Source organism: Petaurus breviceps, unplaced genomic scaffold, assembly GCF_028583685.1.
Source record: "Petaurus breviceps papuanus isolate PSGF00001 unplaced genomic scaffold, PetGlider_PUasm1.0 186, whole genome shotgun sequence".
Taxonomy (NCBI): Eukaryota; Metazoa; Chordata; class Mammalia; order Diprotodontia; family Petauridae; genus Petaurus; species Petaurus breviceps.
In genome coordinates, this window is record NW_027185798.1 from 38781900 (window position 1) to 38802683 (window position 20784).

Genomic DNA, 20784 nt, shown 5'->3' on the forward strand with positions numbered 1-20784 from the left:
TCCTCTCCTTTCCTCTCCTTTCCTCTCCTTTCATTTCCTCTCTTTTCCTCTCTGCTTCTTTCCTTTCCTCTCCATTCCTTTCCTTTCCACTCCTTTCCTTTCTCCTTTCCTCTTTTTTTTCTATCTTTCTTTCTAGATATAACATGCAGGAATTTGTTTTGCTTGACTAAACATATTTGTAACAAGTTTTTTGGGTTTTTTTATATTCTCAATGGGTGGAGGAGAGGAAAGTTGGAGAGAATATTCAGATCTAAAAATAAAATTCAATTTAAAAAGTAAAAATGTTAAATTTTTTTTAATCTTCATGCAACTTTTCTCTAAGCCTAGGAGGAGAAGCAAATCATCTGTTGGGGCTTCTCTGAGCTGGGGCTTATTTGGGCTTAATTTTTTTAATCTTCCCCAATACCACTCTTAAGTACTTGATTTTCATAATTAAGCAAACTGCAAAATGTCCTGCGCATCCACAGGTTGCCATACCACCAAAGTTGCCCAGCTTGCCAATCTTTTCTTTATCATCTCTTTTCATCATGGTGAGCCTACTAGCCCAAGTAGGTATTCAATAGCAGGACTGAACAAAAGCTTACCATTTCTCATCTGATTTTGTATTTTCCTCCTCATGAAACAGTAAATAAGCAGAGTCAAGAATAATGACAGGATTATCCCACCTCCACAGACACTCAGGGTGTAATAAATGTTCCAGACTTTCACTGTAGGAGAAAGAAAAGCATAGATCACTGACAATAGGAAGACACAGGCAAAAGCCGCCATTTAGTTTTCCAGGTTGAATGCATGTTACCTCCTCCCCAAGCAGGTCAATGAGAAAAAGTTGTTTCAACTTCATCCTGGGTTGGTTGGATCATGTACGAAGTGAATTGATATTTGAAAGCATCTTGACAGAGTCAACACATGGCATAGAACCCTAAGAGTCTCTCTTAGGCATTGTTCTCTCTTTCAAACTAATAACATTCTTTATATTCCAAGCTGAAACTACTGGACAGTCAACAAGTAGTGAGTGTACTTGCAATGAGCTTTTTTCCAGCAGGGATGAGGTATGGCAGAGAACCATCACCACTCTTCTACCCCCTACATGATCCATTTGTGAGGTAGCCAACCAAGGTCAGGAGGAAAAAACATGGTTGTGAATCAGATCAAAGCTATTGGGGAGGCACAGTGATCGAACTCATGACCTTGACCTTAGCAGTATCATTTTACAACCAATACAACTATCAGTCTAATAATGTATCATGAAATCTGACCCAGTAGGGCATCAAAACAGAAATAGCTTCTGCAGCTGAATGTTTCCATGAAAATCAATAGAAGAAAGAAATTTGCTTACTCTTTTGCAGGAAACATGATGGACTCCAGGGGGAAAGTCAAAGGGATAGAAATCAGATTTCTTAAAGGATTTTCTTTAAGAAGAGAAATTTCTCTCCATATAGGAACTATAGTTGCTTGTTAATTGTGGCTTTGCTTTTTTATGCTTTTGTACTCATTTGTCTTTTGCCAGTAAACTGTATTATATCTTAGGTTATCTAGTGGAGAGAAGAAAACAAGGCTAATCCTAAGCCTTGGTGAAAATGGGCATTGAGGATCCTTTGAATAGGACTGAGATGGCAGACTAGGTTAGTTTGAATCCAACATTAACTGAAGAGAAATGGTTAGACTGGCTGGACCCTACCAGTCCTTTACCACATGCCTGGAGCAGTCCGTTTCATTTAAAGACTGTGGTTCTGGTTTTAAAGAATTCAGAGGATGGTTCAGTCCATGACTGCTGCATCCTCACTGGGGCCAGGAGCTCTACATTGATCCAGATTCTCAGGTTTCCCAATCTGGACCTGGCACTCAGGAGCAGAACTGGAAGCAATTAGGCAGAGGGAGGGCAGTGCTAGCTGCTGCCTGCTGCCCACTAACCATAGGATGAAAAACTTAAAGAAGACACTTTAAGGATCATTTAGTCCAAATCCTTAATTTTACAGATGAAGAAACTGAGACTTGGAGAGGATAAACAACTTATCCAACATCACACAGGTAGTAAGTGACAGGGCTGTGATTGAAACTGAGGATGGGATTTGAACTAATTGAACTCATTGCCTATAGACCTAGGATTGTTTCCACTGTACCATGCTTCTGGTTTGGTATGAGGGCCAGGGACTATAGGATCTAACTTACAGTACAGAGGGCAGGAGGGTGTAATGGTAATTTAAATGGGAAGATCTTTCCCATCCATTAACAGACCTGTTAATGTTAAATGTTAATGTTAAAGTTCCATGTGACCTGCTTAAGTCACATGGAAGCCTAAGTCACACGAGTCTGAGTCACATGAAACCTGTGGTGGGAGGAGCTTGCTGAAGGGTGGAACAGGAAGGGGTGGAGTAGGAAGGATCGAACAGGAAGAGGCAGAGCTAGAGAGAGGAAGTTGATCAGAGTAGTTAGAGCTGAGGGAGAGAGAGAAAGCAAGCAGTGAACTGTGAGTATTTGTTTGTGGGAAGACCCTAGTGGGGGGGAGGGGGAGGCTTGGGGATGGTGGTGCCCTCTGTGCTGTTATAGTATATAGATTTCTTTGTTGCTATGATGGATTTGGCTTTCTGGTGTTTGATCAAATGTTTTGGTTCTATCTTCCATGTGGAGAGTCTGTTATATTTTGCAATTTAGAATTACACTGGTATATTCATAGCCACCGTGGGGGCTGTGAATATTGTGTTGGTGCTATAAACCCAGATAAAGTTAGATAATGAACCTAAAAGAAAAGAATAAATGTTTTAAGAATCAACTGGCCCTGGATAACCCTAGAGAAGCTTTGAGGCATAGGATAAAGAGGAAGCCTTTGAGTCAAGAAGACCTGGGTGTCCTGTCTCTGGCACACAATGGCTGTGTGACTATGGACAAGTCACTTATCCTTCGAGACCCAACTGAAATATCTTCTATTGATAACATTTCCCAAGTCCCTCAGTTGCTAGGGAAAAATTTTCCCTCTGGGATTACTTTCATCTACTCTGTATAAATAGGGTACGTATCTACTTATTTACATGGTATTTCAATATTACAATGTATCCTCCTTGAGGTTAAGTGCTATTTTTTTGCCTGTCTCTGTGTAGAGGTGTAGTGATTGATTAGAAGATGCTCAATTCATCCAGCATAGGCTTTAGACAAAGTGTGGGAAAAGTTCTTCGAGCTGTAGTGACATAACACACAGATAATGTTTGGACAGGACAAAGAAAATTGACCCTTTAAGTGTATAAATTGACAGTTATTTTTTGTGGTGGCAAACAATTAGAAATTGAGGGGATGCCCGTCAATTGAGGAATGGCTGAACAAATTGTGTTATATGAATGTAATGGAATACTATTGTTCCATAAGAAATGGTGAGCAGGAAGACATCAGAAAAGCCTGGAAAGACTTGAATGAACTAATTATGCATGAAGTCAGCAGAACCAGGAGAGTACTGTATACAGTAACAGCAACATTGTATGATGACTGACTTTGTTAGACTTATCTCTTCTGAACTATGCAACGATCTAAGATAATTCCAAAAGCCTCATGATGGAAAATGCTGTCTACTTCCAGTGAAAGAACTATGGAGTCTGAATGCAGATCAAAGCAGACTATTTTTTTCTTTTGTTGTTTTTTTTTCTATGATTGTTCCCTTTGGTTCTGATTTTTCTTTTCACTAATATGGAAATATGTTTAATATGATCATACATATATAACCTATATTAGATTGCATGCTGTCTTGGGAGAGGGGGGGAGAGAAAATTTAGAACGTGAAATCTTATAAAAACTAGTGCTGAAAATGAAAAGCAAACAAATGGATTGAAAGAAAAATTAATTAACCAGTTAGAGAACCAAAATCATTCCAGTAAAGCAATTATGGCTTTTTAGCACACCCTTGAGGAAGAACCACCTAGAGGTAGGAGAGAAGGAAGGAAGGAGAGGCTTCAGATTTGGCCTTGGTTGCTTCTCCTTGTATCAGCAGGAAAGCTTTGTAGGGTCTGGGAAATGTTCCATTGGTGTCCTTGGTGAATCCCCATATCGTCCAAGGACTGATAAAACCAGAGTCATTGCGTAAGGGGAGCTAAACGAACACTTCATACATGGAAGAAAAGGACTTGAAACAAGCAGGAGCTGTGAGTTACCCCTTTGCCACAGGCTCCCTCTCAGCTTGAGCCCACTTTTCTCTGAACTCTGTATGTACTAGTGGGAGAATGAGTCACAGCCATTTGTTTTATACCAACTGTGAGTAAATCCCCTTTCCTAAAAGCTATTTAAGGCTGGCAAACTAAACAATTCTCAGCCAATAATCTTAGATGGAATCACGCTGGTAGGGGCCCAAATCAATGGCATTAAAGTATCAGTCCTGTGTCCTCTGGGGCACCCCTAGAACCCTGAGAGAGAGATGTAGTCATGTTCTGAGAACCCAAGTCATCAGCGGTAGTCAAGTTTAGGCTAAAGATGCCTCAGAGCTCCTCTGGGTCACATTCGCATCTGCATCGTTCTGGACACATAGAGCACTTAATGCTTCTGGACTGCTTGTAGACTGACTAATACGTTATCTTCAGTGCCATGAGCTAAGAATATTCATTACAGAAAGCTTTGCCCATCTTCATTAACTGAGATCCCAAGAATTCCCTACTCTAATCAAGTCACATATCTGAACCCTTTTCAGTGCCCTCCCCAAACAAGCTTAAGTTCTAAGATGGAAAAAAGTATATCATAGTTTGCATTAACCCAGCACTATTCGATTCCTCTTATATGGGAGGGATATAGGCACATACATTAAAAAGTACACACTCAGACACAAAGGCATCACCACATTGAACCAGGCTTATGGCCAAGTTAGCCCAGTTTTCTGTCATCCACAGATGCATCGAGGGTCGTGTCCTGGAAGGACAGGGCTGTCCACACTAATACCCAACTTGAAAGTTTGGTATATAACAAAAGTGCCCGTTTGCATCACAATTACAAAGCACTATAGACATTTCATCTTTCTATAATTCTGTGAAGTAGTGAGTATTGTTGTACCCATTTTATAGATGATGAAACTTACCTAAGATCACACAATTAATAAATGGCAGATCCAGGATTCAAATCCAGGTTTTTTGGCCCCAAATTCAGGGTGCCTTCCATTACACCAGGCTGCCTTGCTTAGCAACCATCTATGGCTCTCTATTCACACACATGAGCCAAAATAGAATCTTATATGCTCTGCCAGCATCCCTTCTTAGGGTAATGAGTTTCCTAAGTTTATCTCCTGCTGCGTGGAGTAGGGCTTCCTTTTACTTCCCCTAGCACATTTGCCCACAGCTTAGCACTAAGTTGCAACTGGGGCCCTACCTTGTACTAGAATTATGGGATCTGGTCGCTAAGACCATGCACATGTCTGTAGCAATCACAGTCTCCTCGATTGATTTTCAGGCACGTCCTCTCTCACATGTTACTGTTATGGACTGAGTGTTGTAACACCCTCCTCTCAGCAGTCAATCTGCCAATTGTTAGCTGCTTCTCTAGTTCCATTTAATTATCTTGAGAGGCAGCCACAGGAACTATAGACACTCTTCCATGAAACCAAAGGTACACAAAAATAGGACTGAAAACTCTCCAACATTGAGATTTGTAGTTTCTTGTATGAGCCTCTCATTCTGTTATAATATACATACATACATACAAATTATATGTGTATATATGGAGATGTGTATCTTATTCATTGTTTGTTAGATTCCGAATAAATAAATGAATGCATGAATAAAGGAAGAAGAAAAGGAAGGAAAAAAAAGAAGTAAGAAAGGAAGGAGGAGGGGAGGAAAGAGAGAAAGGGAGGGAGGGAGGAAATGAGGGGGGATGGAAGCAAAAGAAAGAGAGGCAAATAAATTATAAAAATAGAAATAGAGGGAAGGAAGGAAGGGGGAAAGGAAGGAAGGAAAAGAAAGAAAGGAAGAAAGAAAGAAAGAAAGAAAGAAAGAAAGAAAGAAAGAAAGAAAGAAAGAAAGAAAGAAAGAAAGAAAGAAAGAAAGAAGGAAAGAAAGAGAAAAAGAAAGAAAGAAAGAAGGAAAGAAAAGAAAGAAAGAAAAAGAAGGGAAAGGAGGGAAGGGAGGGAAGAGAGGAAGGAAGAAAGAGAACAGAGAAGTGTCATGGCAGAGTAGATGGAGTCCTGGTCTCAGACGTGGTTCAGTGGAAAGAATGTTGACTACAAAGTCAGAGGACATGGGTTTAAATCCCACCTCTCATGCCTACTACTTGTGTCACATTGGTCAACTCACTAAACCTCCCTGTGACTCAGTTTCCTCATCTGCAAGATTCAGGCCTGAACTAGATAACCTCATAGGTTCATTCCAGCTCTAAATCTGGATTTTAACTTAAAATCAAGTCCCCATTCTTTCCCATATGTACACACACATTTTTTCTCTCGACTGCTTCTCATGGTGTATGTATTCCCTCTAAACGTATTGCTTAATTTGCATTCTGGTACATGATTTTGTACTTGCTGACTTGATGCTATGTAAATGATCTCTTATTTCATGTGCTAATACATTGCCTCCCCAATTAGAGACAGAGACTGCGTGGTATAATTAAAATAACATAGAAATAGAAGTTGAGTCCTGTCTGTGTTACCCACCTAGCCCTGTGACCTTGAGCAAATGGTACAAGCCTTCCAGGGCCCCGATTTCCTTACTTGTGAGGGGGTTTCAAGAGATAATTTCTAAGGCTCCTTCCAGCTCTAGCATTCTATACCATAAGACACATGAGGGCAGGAACTATTTCTTCCATGTTTCTTCCCCAGGTGCCTAGGACAGAGCTCTACCCGTGTCCATCCTTAAGGAGCTGCCAGGGCCCAGGGCAAATAAAAAAGGGCACTGTAACTCTGCCCCAAACCTCCAGGTTCCCCAAACACATCCAACATTTAAGATGAACATGAGGGGCAGCCTCTGGAGAGAAACCATATACTGAAATTCTGAGTAAGGGAAAATCTCACTCCAGTACCAAACTTTCCTGAGTAGATAATCTTCATGAATTAAAGACCCTCCCCTCAAATTTACCCTGAGGGAGCCAATTATAGGATCATAAATGGAGAGCTGGAAGGGGCTTCAGAGGCCATATAGTCACACCCTCTTATTTTATTTTTATTTATTTACTTTTTAAAGCAATTGGGGTTAAGTAACTTGCTCAAGGTTACACGGCCAGTTATTTTGTGTGGGTGCCAAGTATCTGAGGCCAGAACCGATCCCGGGTCTCCCGAAGCCGGGGCCAGCGCTTTTACTCACTGCACCACCTGGCCACCCCCCACCCTCTTATTTTATACATAGAAAATAAAACTGAGGCCCAGCAAAGTCAGATAGTTGGCCAAAGCCTACACAGAAAGTAAACATGTGAGACAGTATTTGAGCCCATGCACTCTGACTCCAAAGCCTATTAATAGTGTTCCTGTTGCCACAGCAATCCTCTAGGTCTTAGGTCTTCTCCACTGAGCTAGGCTGGTCTACATCTCACAGATACATAGTCCCTTGCTGAGCGTGTACTCTGAACCTTTCCAGCCATAGGAAGAGGTCACAGTTCTTACCCCGCTAATACAGCTTTTGAGAGCCCAGAGTCACTTCTTGCCAGGATAATGTCAAAATAAGAGTTGAGTGAAGCTGAAAGGAAGCCACAGAGATAAGGAGCAGGAATCTCACACCATCTTAGTGACAGAGGCGGAGGGGAAAATTACAGGTTGATGACGTGATCCTTTTATTGACTGTCTTTGAAGTCTCAAGAAATTCACCTGGGCTGTCCCCCTGCTTTCTTGTTGGCAGCCCAGAGAGTACCCTAAAACCCAGACCAAGGCAAGCACGCTGCCCTCTGGACCCTTGATTGAGTTTGATGGTAAGGAATTGGAGAGCTGGCACACTGGGCCTGGAGTCCAAAAGACCTGTTCAAATACCATTTCCAACTTATTAACTTGGAAGACCATGGGCAAATCAGCTAGACCTGTTCATTCTCAGTTTCTCCACCTGAAAAATGGGAATAATAATAACTATAATACCTCCCTCCCTCCCAGAATTGTCGAGAGATTCAAATGACGTAATATATGTAAAGTACCTTATAAATTTTAAAGGATCATATATGTACATATATGTGTATATGTCATTTATCATACTGTTATTATCCAAGGTCACACCACTGAGTTAGAGGCAAAAACTAGAATTACCATTTATGCCTTGCCTCCTTGCCCAGTCCTCTGTCTGCTATAGCCTATGGATTCTCTAAAAGTGCTTCTGGGGGGTAGCTAGGTGGCACAGTGAATAGAGCACTGGCCCTGGAGTCAGGAGGACCTGAGTTCAAATCAGGCCTCAGACACTTAACACTTACTAGCCATGTGACCTTGGGCAAATTATTTAACCCTGATTGCCCTGCCCTCCCCCTCCAAAAACAAAAATAAAAGTGCTTCTGGTTGAGATAAAAATTGATCATTTTTGCGAGATGAGTCAGAAAAAGTAACTGTCACTGGGTACCCATCAAGAGTTCCTTGTGTCTCTCTAGCTAGGAGCCACTGGCACCTACATGTCTAACTCTATGGATGTGGATTAACTCTGATTCATCTTGCAAAAATGATCAATGCTTTGCAATACAGGCTTGACTGGGAAGCCATGTCAGGCTGACTTCCTCTTATCATCCTCTCAGCAACGCTGTGAAAGGTGGAGCACACAGCACCATTAGCCAATGATCTCCCCCAAATTCCCTCACATACATTCATCGTTTACTTTTGGACCCTGACTCTGTCTTCTTTTGCTTGGAGAGAAGAAAAGAATGGTTTACCAAACTCTTCTCATCCTCCACTCTCTAGAGTCCATCAACCCACATAATCATGGCCTCCCAAAGCTGAAAGAGACCTCAGAGGTCACCTGGTCCAACCCAGACCTGAATAAGAATCTACCCTTCAACACCTTCAATTCCTTTGTGGAGATTTGCATCCACTGGTGTGAAACATAAAGTATCAGGTCAGATTTTTTCAATCAGTTTTTCTGAATTAATTTTCTCTTCTCCCATTTTTCTTTTTTTCTTTAAAGAGAAGTAAAAAAAAGACCTAGTTCCCCCTTTATCTCTCCTTCTCCCTCCTCTTGGGGGGGGCAGGTATTCCATCAGCACCCCCAAAACAGACATCTAGACTTTGTTTGAAGACCTCCAATAAAGAAAGACTCTATAAACCAATCAACTAGTACTGATTGCTAGATTCATCATCACCATCATCATCATCACCATGATCATCATCATCATCATCACCTTTGCTAGCATTCATATAGCCCTTTAAAGTCTGCAAAGTACTTGACAAATATCTCATGCTATCCTCTTAACACCCCTGAGAGGTAGGTGTTATTATTGTTCCCCAGAAGAGGATACTGAAGCAAACAAAGGTTAGATGACTTGTACAGGGTCACATAGCTAATAAATATCCAAGACTGGATTTGAACTCCAGCCTTTCTGACTCCAGATCCATCCAGCACTCTCTCTACTACCTCACCTAAATCTCCTCTATGAGAGCTATGATACTTGCATGGGATAAGTCACTTAATCTTTAAGGAGCCTTAGTCTTGAACATAAAATGAAGGGAATGCTTTTGGTTCTGTTCTCTGGGGTTAAGTGGAATTAGACTGATCTATCTTCTCCACAAAAGCCCTTCAGATCCTCGAACATAGCTATCATATTCCCCCCTAAATCCGCTCATCTCTAGACCCCTTCGCCAGACCCTATAAGACATGCCCTCAACTTCACCATCCTAGAAATCTTCACCTTAATGCCCTCAAGTTTATCGATATGCTTTTCAAAACAGGATCTCTAGAACCAAAGTAATACTCTAAACATGATATGATTAGGGCAGGGCACAACAGACTTCTTCCTCCTTAGTCCTTGACACGTGGCATCTTTGATTGTTGGCTGATACCATTTTAACTTTATTGGCCACCAAATTTGCATATCACTACCCCGCTCCCACCCCGTGAATTGTGGTCTAGTCAGACCTCCTCCAGCCTCTTCTTGTGAAGGTGACATTTGGAAAATCAAAGTAAGACTTTCCAATTTCATCTTAGGTTAGCTCATTGAGGTTTTGGGATCCTGACTCCATCATCCGCACATTAACTCTCCCTTCCAGACCAGTATCATCTGCCACTGGAGAAGTCACACAGTCCTGGTGCTAGCCATGCCATTCATAAAAATGTTGAATAGTACCCAGGGTCCCAAAGATGTCTGGCTGTCCTTCCTTCAGTTCAATACAATTCAAAAAGTATTTATTAAACTCCAATTATATGTCAGGCTGTGTGTAAGACTCCCAGTATGAAAACAAAAATGAAAGCCCCTATCTTTAAGGAACTTATATTACATCAAGAGGAAACCAACCAGTATACAAATAAGTTGTTGTTCAGTCATTTCAGTCATATCTGACTCTTTGTGATGATATTTGGGGTTTTATGGGCAGAGATACTAGAGTGACTTGTCATTTCCTTCTCCAGCTCATTTGATAGATGAGGAGACTGAGATAAACAGGGTTAAGTGAATTGCCCAGGGTCACACAGCTAGTAAGTGTCCAAGGCTGGATTTGAACTCGGGTCTTCCTAACTCCAGACCCAGCACTCTATCTACTGTGCCACCTAGCTGCCCAACACAAAGAAGAACATACAAAGTATATACAAAATGAATAATCTATAGGGGGAGCCTGAGAATCCCTGCTCAATTTTATAAGTCTTCCCTAGTCTCACCTCCTTGATGGGATTACAGGGCATGGACCTTTGTCTCAAAGATCCATGTCCATGGAATTAGACATAGTCAGCCAGTGGCACCTAACAGGAGACACAGAGGGAACTCTCGATGGGTACCTAATGACTAAGGCTCTGTCAAAGCTGGGTGGGGGGGAGATTTGAGGGAGGCAGCAAATTACTAAATCATGACAGAGGAAATGTCCCCACTTTGTGACCTAGAAGAAAGAGCTAGGAAAAAATTCTGTATCTCCCATTATCAAAAGTTTTTTTTTTTTTTTTTGTCTCTTGGGCCATCAGCAAGTCACTGTACCACACTCTATTATCTCATTAAGTATATTGAATGAACTCCTGGAATTTAGCTCTGTGTTATCCTGATCACCCCTGGTACAATACAGCATGTCCCAAAAGTCTCTATGGGACATGAAAAATGTTTAAAACCTTGATGAAGTCCTCTGGGTAAAGTAGATGGGGGAGGGGTTAGCACTGACAATTGACAATCAACAAAGGCATACAGTAGGAAGCAGCTGAATTCTATCCCTACTTCCAGTATGAGTTGGTATTACTTGCCAAAGAAATGTTTTTAATTACCCATCTTTTCTTTCAGAGAAAGGCAGTGTGATTGGGGAAAGACAACTCTTAGATTGCTTGCAAGTTTGAGTACTGTGGGAAATTTCCAACATTAGTACCTCTGACAAAGAAAGCTATTTTCCTTGCAACTTTCCCCAAATATTTCACCTCATATTCCAGGCAACATGATAGTCCAAGACAGGGGCATGGTCATGCCCAAATCAATCAATTACCTTTGATAGAATGGAAACTTGCTGAGGGCAGAGATTAATTTATTTTGTCTTTGTGTCTACTGACCCCAACACAGTGTCCAGCACTAAGTAAGCACTTAATAAAAACACTGATTGATTAGAACTGACATCTCCAGAGGAGTGAACATGTTGTCTTTTAGGGCAAAAAGGCAATATGATACAGTGGATTATGAACTGGTCTCAGAGTCAGAAAGACCTGAGTTCAAATATTACCTGTGACACAAAGCAGCTATGTGACCTTGGGAAAGTCACTCGTCCTCTCAATATGCCAGGCAACTCTTTAAGAGACAGGAGGGGTAAAAGGGTAGAGCCAAGATGGCAGAATAGAGACAAGAACTCACCTGAACTCCTCCAAATTCCCCTCCAAATAACTTTAAAACAACACCTCAAATAGAATTCTGCAGTAGCAGAGACAACAAAAGCTTGGGGTGAAACAATTTTTCAGCCCAAGATAACTTAGGAGGTCAGCAGGAAAGGTCTGTCATACCTGTAGGGTAGTCACTGAGGAACATAGCACTGTGTCCTGGCAATGTTAGCATCAGGCCTTAGGGGCAGCTGCAACAGCAGTAGTAGCAACTTTGGGAGCTCTCAACCCACAAGTAGTAAGGGGGTCAGACACCTTATCAGAAAGATTACAGGGAATATTTTGTAGGAGCTGGGTTCACAAATCTATTGCATTGCCCAGGTTGCAGTTCAAGGGTGAAGAGGAGTGGCTGCAGGGGAGCAAAGACCCTGGTCATAGTTTCAGGGCAGAGAAGAGTGTTTATGATCACTCACAAGGGAGCAAGCATCCTGGCCTCAGTTCTAAGGCAAAAAGGAATATCATCACTAGTGGCTGCAGGAGAGCAAGGGACGTGGTCATAATTTTAGGGTCAAGAGGAGTGCTAGTACTTATGGCTACAGGAGAACAAGGGCTCTTCCTGGGCAAAGACTAGAGCACAGTTCAGGAGAGTAGTGACCATGCATCTCCTTGGATCATACCACCCCAGAAACAACAAAAACTTACAGACCCCCTAGAAGGAGTTTTGAAAACGGCAGCATGAAAAACATGAAGCTTGGGACAGTGGCCCCTCCACACTGGGAACAGAGCCCAACTTTAACATAAAGCTAAAAGTCAATAAATAGATTGGAAAAAATAGCAAACAATGAAAAAAGAACCTCACCATAAAGTTACTTTGGTGACAGAGAAGAGCAAGACAAACTCAAAATATGATAATTAAGTAAAAACAATTATGAAAAAAGCCTCATAGTAAAAATGTGAATTGAACACAAATCCAACAAGAATTCCTAGAAAAGTTCGAAAAAGATTTTCAAAATCAAATAAGAGAGGTAAAGGAAAAGTTTGGAAAAGAAATGAAAATGATGCAAAGAAATATGAAAAGAAAGCCAACAACTTGGTAAAATAAAAAAAGCAAAAGAAAAAATTCTCCAAAAATAACATTAAAAAAAACAAACAAACCAGAATTGGTCAAAGAGTAAAAGAGGCACAAAAATGCACTGAAGAGAAGAAGAAGAACTCCTTAAAGAGCAGAACAGGTCAAGTGGAAAAAGAAGTACCAAAGTTCACTGAAGAAAAAAGTTCCTTAAAAAATAGAATTGGCCAAATGAAAAAAGAGGCACAAAAGCTTGTTTAAGAAAATAATTCCTTAAAAATTAGGAATGGGTAAGTGGAAGCTACTCCATGAGACATCAAGGAATAATAAAACAAAGTCAAAAGAAATGTGAAATATTTCATTGGAAGAACAACTGACCTAGAAAAATATATCAAGGAGAAATCATTTAAAAGTTACTGGACTACCTGAAAGCTGTGATAAAAAAAAAACAGCCTAGACATCTTTTTCAAGAAATTATCAAGGAAAACTGTTTTGGTATCCTAGAGCCAGAGGGTGAAATAGAAATTGAAAGAATCCACTGATCACCTCTTGAAAGAGATCCCTAAGTGAAAACTCCCAGGAATATTATAGCCAAATTCTAGAGCTCCCAGATCATGGAGATAATATTGCAAGGAGTTGGAAATAAACAATTCAAATATTGTGTAGCTACAGGCAGGATCACACAAGATTTAGCAACTTCCACATTAAAGAATCAGAGGGATTGGAATATGATATTCTGGAGGGCAAAGGATCTAGGATTATAATCAAGAATCACATATGCAACAAAACTGAGTATTATCCTTCAGTGGAAATGGATATTTAATTAAATAGAGGACTTTTAGGCATTCCTGATAAAAAGATCAGAGGTGAATAGAAAATTTGACATTCAAGCAAAAGACTCAAGGGAAACATAAAGAGTTAAACATGAAAGAGAAATCATAAGGGATTCAATAAGGTTAAACTGTTAGCATTCCTATATAGGAAGATGATACCCGTAATTGAAAAAAAAAGAACTTTATCATCACTGGGGCAATTAGAAGGAGCATATACAGATATGGGGCACAGGTGTGAATTAACTATGATAAGATTATTTCAAAAAAAATTAAGGGAGAGAGCACTGGGAGAAAGGGGAAGGGGGAGATAGAATGGGGAAAATTATCTCACAGATATGAGATGTGAAAAAATAACTTTTACAGTGTAGGGGAGAATGGGAATGGGGTGGCAAGCAACATTTGAATCATTCTCATACCCAGTTGGACATAGAAATCTATATTACCCACAGAGAAGTAGAAGGGGAAGGAGATAAGAGAAGGGTGACTGATAGAAGGGAGAGTGGATTAAGGGAGGCAGTGGTCAGAAGCAAAACAGACTTTTGAGGAGGGATGGAGGGAGTGGAGAGAAGGAGAGAGAAAGAGAGAGAGACAGAGAGAGAAAAGGATAAATAGGGGAGAAATTGAATGGAGGGAAATACACAATAATCATAACTGTGAATATGAATGGGATAAACTCACCAATAAAATGGAAGTGGACAGCAGAAAGATTAAAAACTAGAATCCAGCAATATGTTTTTACAAGAAACACACATGAAACAGAGACACACAATAGGGTAAAAAACAAAAGACTAGAGCAGAATCTATTATGCTTCAAAAATGTATATGGATAAGGAAAAATTTGTGACCAAAGAAGAAATAGAGAACAATACAGAAGCTATGATGAATATTTTAGATTACATTAAAAGAATTTGTGCGAACAAAACCAGTGCAGCCAAGATTAAAAAGAAAGCAGGAAATGGGGAAAATATTACAGCAAGTTTCTCTGATAAAGGCCTCATTTCTCAAATACATAGAGAGCTGAGTTAAAGTTATAAGAATACAAATTATTTTCCAAATGATAAATAAAGGATATAAATAGGCAGTTTTCAAAAGAAGAAATCAAAGTTACCTATAGCTCTAAATTGCTACTAATTAGAGAAATGCTAATTAAAACAACTCTGAGATACCACCTAACACCTATCAGATTGGTTAATATGGCAGAAAAGGAAAATGATAAATTTTAGAGGGGATGTGGAAAAATTGGGACACTAATGCACTCTTGGTGGAGTTGTGAACTGATCTAAGCATTCTGGAGAACAATTCGGAACTATGCCCAAAGGGCTATAAAATGGTGCAAACCCTTTGACTCAGAAATACCACTATTCAGTCTCTATTCCAAAGAGATCAAAGAAAAAGGAAAAAGACCTATATATACAAAAATATTTATAGAAACTCTTTTTTGTGGTAGCAAAGAATTAGAAACTGAGGGGATGCCCATCAATTAGGAAATGACTAGACAAGTTGTGGTATATAATTATGATGGAATATTATTGTACTGTAAGAAATGGTGAGCAGGAGGGTTTCAGAAAAACCTGGGAAGACATAAGTACTGTTACAAAATGAAATGAGCAGAGCCAAGAGAACATTGTACACAGTAACAGCAGTATTGTAAGATGATCAGTTGTAAATGGCATCTCTATTCTCAGCAATACAATTATCTAAGACAATTCCAAAGAACTTATGATGAAAAAATCCTATCTACCTCTAGAGAAAGAACTGATGGAGTCTGAATGCAGATTGAAGCATACTTTGTTTACATTGTTTTTCTTGTCTTTTTCTTTTGTTCTGTGTCTTTCACAATGTGTTTTGCATGACTTCACATACATAATCTGTATCCAATTGCTTGCCTTCTCAAAGGGTGAGGGGAGGGAGGGAGAAAGTTTGAAACTCAAAATTTAAAAAATTATTAAAATTGTTACATGTAGTTGAGGAAAAATAAAATAAAAGAGGTAAAAATTTTAAAAGATTACAAGAGACACAATATTTTAAAGACAAACAACTTCAAAACACTAAGGAACTCTTGTCAACCCAGTGAAATCAACCACAATCCCAAGGAATTTATGATGAAGCATTCTACACAGATAGAAAGTTGGTGGATTCACAATGAAGGTTAAAGTATATTTTTCTTTTTTTCTTTTCTTTACTTTTCTTGGGGGAATATGGTTATTGAAGAAATTTGTGTTACTTGACTATACACATTAACAATTTTGTTTTTCTTATTTCCTCAATTAGTGGGTGAGGAGGATCTAGAAAATGGAAAATAAAATAAAATTGAATTAAAAAAAAAAGACTGTAAACTACAAAATAGCTGTTGATCTACATAAAGTTCCTTCATCAAGAAACATAGGTGTAGACCAAAGGGGAAAAAATACTGAGTAGGCCTGGCATAGTGGATAGAAGACTATAGAAAGAGAGATAAATCTTAGTGCAGTAGTCTGTTGTCAAAGTAAGGAAGACCTGAGTTCAAAACCTACCTCTGACATTTACGCTTAACCTCTAATATCTCTAGTAACTATCTCACAGGATTGTCATAAGACTCAAGTCAGATAAAGTATAGAAATTGTTTTTACTCATTTAAAAGTATATATTTTTGTATATGCTTTTATATAAATACATATACATATATTTTTTTAAACTGCATAAATGTCAGTTACTCTGGTTATTATGAACATGGTTAATTCATACCTGCTGCCAACTACACACCTGTACAGGGGGTTTGGCCCACAGCCCACTCCTCGCTGACTTGGTTTTTCACCACACATTTGAACTCCCTTGGTGGTGGGTACTTCTTTGGCCAGGTGTACTTGAGCCTCATTCCCTCTTTTTTCATGGTCCCCATCTTCAGAGGCTGTGTCCCATTTTCAAACAAGGTCAGCTCGGCATCAGACCCATTCTGAACCTCACAAATGACACTTTTATCGGTGCAGTTCCATGTCATTTTTGGTTCTGAAACAGCCTCTTTGAAAAGAAAAAAAATGTTTAAAACCCATTTACTTTGAGAACATCCCTAAATGGACAACGTGTTCTAGTTTGGGTAGCCCATATGAACTCAAAGCAAGGTTGGCCCCAGGGTAGAGATTAGGATGTGCCTCTCAGGCCATGACCAGGTGTGAAAATCCTGTTGGTGACAGGACACTACAATTCCATTCCATTCAACAAATATTTTTGTTTTGTTTTTTTGCTTTTTGGAGGGCAATTGGGGTTAAGTGACTTGCCCAAGTTCACATGGATAGTTTTTGTGTTAAGTGTCTGAGGCTAGATTTGAACTTGGGTCCTCCTGACTTCAGGGCCAGTGCCCTGCACCACCTAGCCTCCCCATCAACAAATATTTTAATGCCTGCTGCATTGCAATAGAGTATAAGTTCCATGAGGGCAGAGATCACTTGTTTTTGTCTTTGTAACCTCTGTACCAAGCACTATGCCTTGTACATAATGGGTGTCTAATAAAGGTTTGTTAAATTAAATTTGAGAATGCTGGGCTAGGTGCTGTGGGAGATGAAAGGTTTAGTTAAACCACTCTTTTCCTCATGAAATGTACAGTCTAGTGAGACCATTTAAGAATAAATATTTCCCAAGGCATAAAAAGTAGAGAAGTTAACTAGAATGTGAATGTATATCTATATTAGCATTTTTACGTGGCTCAAAATTACCATTGCTTCCTATGATTACTGGGGAAGACAAAGGTGCTTTGAGAGTAGAAATGTAAAGAAAGAGGTTACCTTGCACTATTAAAGGGATAAAGGGGAGAGAGAGGTGAAAAGGTGGGCAAGAAGTCCTAGAGAGAAAATATAACAGGATGCTTCATGAAGTAATGAGTTTTCCATCCCTGGCAGTGTGTAAGAAGTGGCTGAATGACCATATATTAGTGAAGTTATTGAAGGAATCAATACCACAGGTAAGGTATTGAGCTAAGTGACCTATAAGGTCTTTTAATTGAGATTATTTGATTCTGGGGAGACATAATGGAGAGAGTTGACTTTGGAGTAAAGAAGACGCATGTTTAAGTCTTGCCTCTGGGTCAGCTAGGTGGTGCAGTAGAGACTAGATCTGGAGTCAGGAAGACCAGAGTTCAGTTTGGCCTCAGACACTTACTAGCTGAGTGACCCTTGGCAAGTCACTTAACCCTAATTGCCCCCCCAAAAAAAGTCTTGCCTCTGATTCATACTGAATTTGCAACTGCAGACAAGACACAGCAACTCTGAGACTATTAAATATGGCTAAGTGGACAATATTCATTGGCACAGGATACATCACACCAGAACTTCCCTATGCTGATGAAGTCATAAAGTCTGGGGATATTTAGGGAAGTCCATTCATTTTTCTTTACTATTTTCCTTCTGTAGATAACAAATTGCCTCACATAGAAGCTTGGGATTGGGTTACTGAGGACTTGGGAAAAACAACAGAGCAAGGCAAGAATCAGGTCATCAGAAGACAGCCTCCTCGTGAAGTGCATGACCTGAAATTTCACCAGGGCATCTGTCCAAGTCAAAACCTCCTCTGCCTCCCACTCATTTCTCTGCTAACCAGTCCTTTATTAGAGTCCCTAGCCAGGCAGAGGCCATAGAAATGTCGACTGTCTAACAGGCAACCACCAATGAAGGAGACAGAGAAAAGGAATACTCACCCATCACATGCAGAGTCAATTCTTTCTCCCCCAGGTTTTTCCCGTTCTTATCATACACAGACACCTGGTAGTTTTGCCCAGAATCTTTCTCTAGTACTTTAATCTTCAAGGTTCCATTTGGAAATATCTCATAGATTGGGTTATTTATCGGGTACAAATTGGAAACATTTCCATTTCGGTTTACTTTTGCAATCAGAATCCGTTCTTTAAGCCACCGTATATCATCTATATCTTGGCCTTGCAGGTGATCAGGAACATCTAAAGAGATGGACTGATTCAGTATACCCCAAACAATACTCTTTTCTACCATGGCACCTGTTAAAGAAAACAGGGACATTGTGGAATCATTGGAGAAATCATCAGATATTGGAGAATCATTGAAGAAATAGGGTCCCCCCAAGGTCCCAGAGCCAAAGAACAAGCGATTGAACTCGGGCTAGACTGTGGATCTTCTGACTCCTAATCCAGTGCTCTTAAAGGAAAGAGAAGACAAAAGAATGTGCAGGGGGACATTCCCACGAGGAACAAAAACTATTTCAAATCCCCTTAGATTCCTATACTCAGATTTGATGTTTTAAAAGCAGCTTCTCAAAATATCACAGGAAGATGGAGGAACCGTCAGAAACCCAAACAGTTCACTTACCTCCTGGGGAAAAGACCAAAAGAAGCAGGTAGATGACTAAAAAGTGACTTTGGAAGTTCATCTTTGAAAGGTTTCTTCAACTTGGGTTACCAAAAATTTGTCAAAGTGAGAAGTGGCAATTCTCCAGTAGGACTGCTTGTCTTTCTGTTTCTTCTACATTTGTATTCAAGAGTTCAAGCTACAGGATATACAGTATTCTAATTTGACTGGGTGGAGATTGGGGGATGGGAGGGTGGAAACCAGGGGAAGGATCAAGCTTGTTGTGGGCACAATGAAAGAAAAAGATTTCTCTTAAGCATAAAGCTGCCCTCAAATGTTCAGTAAAGGGAAACAGCAGGATTATGGGGAAGTGTTAGGGTATTCAAGGACTTCCAAAGTTCATTCTCCCTTCTGCTTCCCTTTTTCACATAGACAAGCCGGAAATAGAACTAAAGGGGGGCACTGTGGCTTCACAAGAGTTGATCTGTTTTAAAAGTACTTGAGTGCTAGAAATTACATTACTAGCACCCATGGGAGACTTACTTGCTTTTGTGACTTCTTGCCTTTAAATAGTGGCCTTAGCCCAGTTGTAAACCCCCCAATAATAGAGGAATGGTCTCCCATTGCTTTTGTGAATGGTCTTACTAATAACCAATATTTATGTAGAGTTTGAAAAATGCTTTCTACACATGATTTTGTTGGATCCCTATAGCAAGATTTTTTTTAAACTTGAGTAGTGTCTTTATTTTTGGTAGTATCTTTATTTTTGTTGTATTTATACATCATATACATAAGCACTGTATTAATTCCTCCAATTATTTAAGTCATTCTTTATTTCTTCACATGAGTACTTTGCAATGTTACCTTAATATATGTGTTTAGAGCAGGTGTTCTTAACATTTTTGTGCCATGGACCCCTTTGGTAGTGTGGTGAAGCCTATGGACCCCTCCTCAGAATAAGGTTCAGCAACATTTTTGAGCTGGTGGCAGCAGGTGCTATTATCCCCAATTTATAGATTAAGACACTGAAGGTCAAAGAATTTAAGTGACTTGATGCATGTAAGTGTCAGAGGTAAATTTTGAACTCAATACTTCCAAATGACATCTCCTACATTCTATCCACTACAATACGCTGCTTCTACTCCATCTTCCTCACTCCCATATCCTTGCCCTCCCACACTCCCCCAATGCCAGTGTGTCTGGAAGGGTTTATGTTCTAGCCTTTGATCGAAGGTTTAGGACATGATTTGTTAACTCTTTTGTGCCATGGATTTCATTAACAATCTTGGGAAACCCATGGACTTCTTTTCAGAGTGATGGTTTTAAATACATAAAATAAGTGAGAAGAGTAGAACCAGGAGAAATTTGTACACAATTACAGACACAACATATGTGTGATGACCAACTTGGATAGACTGGACTCTTCTCAGCAATGCAGTGATATAAGTCAATCCCAAAAGACTCATGATGGAGAGAGATGTTTACATCCAGAGAAAGAACTAGAAAGAACTGAGTTTGAATCCAGATTGAAATAAACTACCTGCTCTTTTTCTTTATCTTGTTTGGTTTTATTTCCTCTTTACCATTTTTCATTCCACCTGATACAATCCATCTGTATAACCTGACTAATGCCTAATGTGAAAGTATTTACAGATCCTATACTTGATTGTATGCCATCATGGGGGGGAGGGGAGGGAGGGAGAGAAAATTTGAAACTCAAGGAATTATGGAATTGAATCTTGTAAACTAAA

At 39.8% G+C, this 20784-nt stretch overlaps 1 protein-coding gene across 1 annotated transcript in view; it reads right to left on the minus strand.

Moving 5' to 3' along the window:
- CD2 (CD2 molecule) overlaps window positions 1-19557 on the minus strand; it is a 41826-nt gene extending 22269 nt beyond the window's left edge. Inside the window, exons 1-4 of the mRNA XM_069090249.1 lie at window positions 19055-19557; window positions 18412-18726; window positions 16488-16742; window positions 585-707 (exon numbers count right to left, since the gene is read on the minus strand). Coding sequence (XP_068946350.1) covers window positions 585-707; window positions 16488-16742; window positions 18412-18726; window positions 19055-19115 — 754 coding nt within the window. The 5' untranslated portion in view covers window positions 19116-19557. The remainder of the gene's footprint in view (window positions 1-584; window positions 708-16487; window positions 16743-18411; window positions 18727-19054) is intronic.
- Window positions 19558-20784: the final 1227 nt, after the last annotated feature.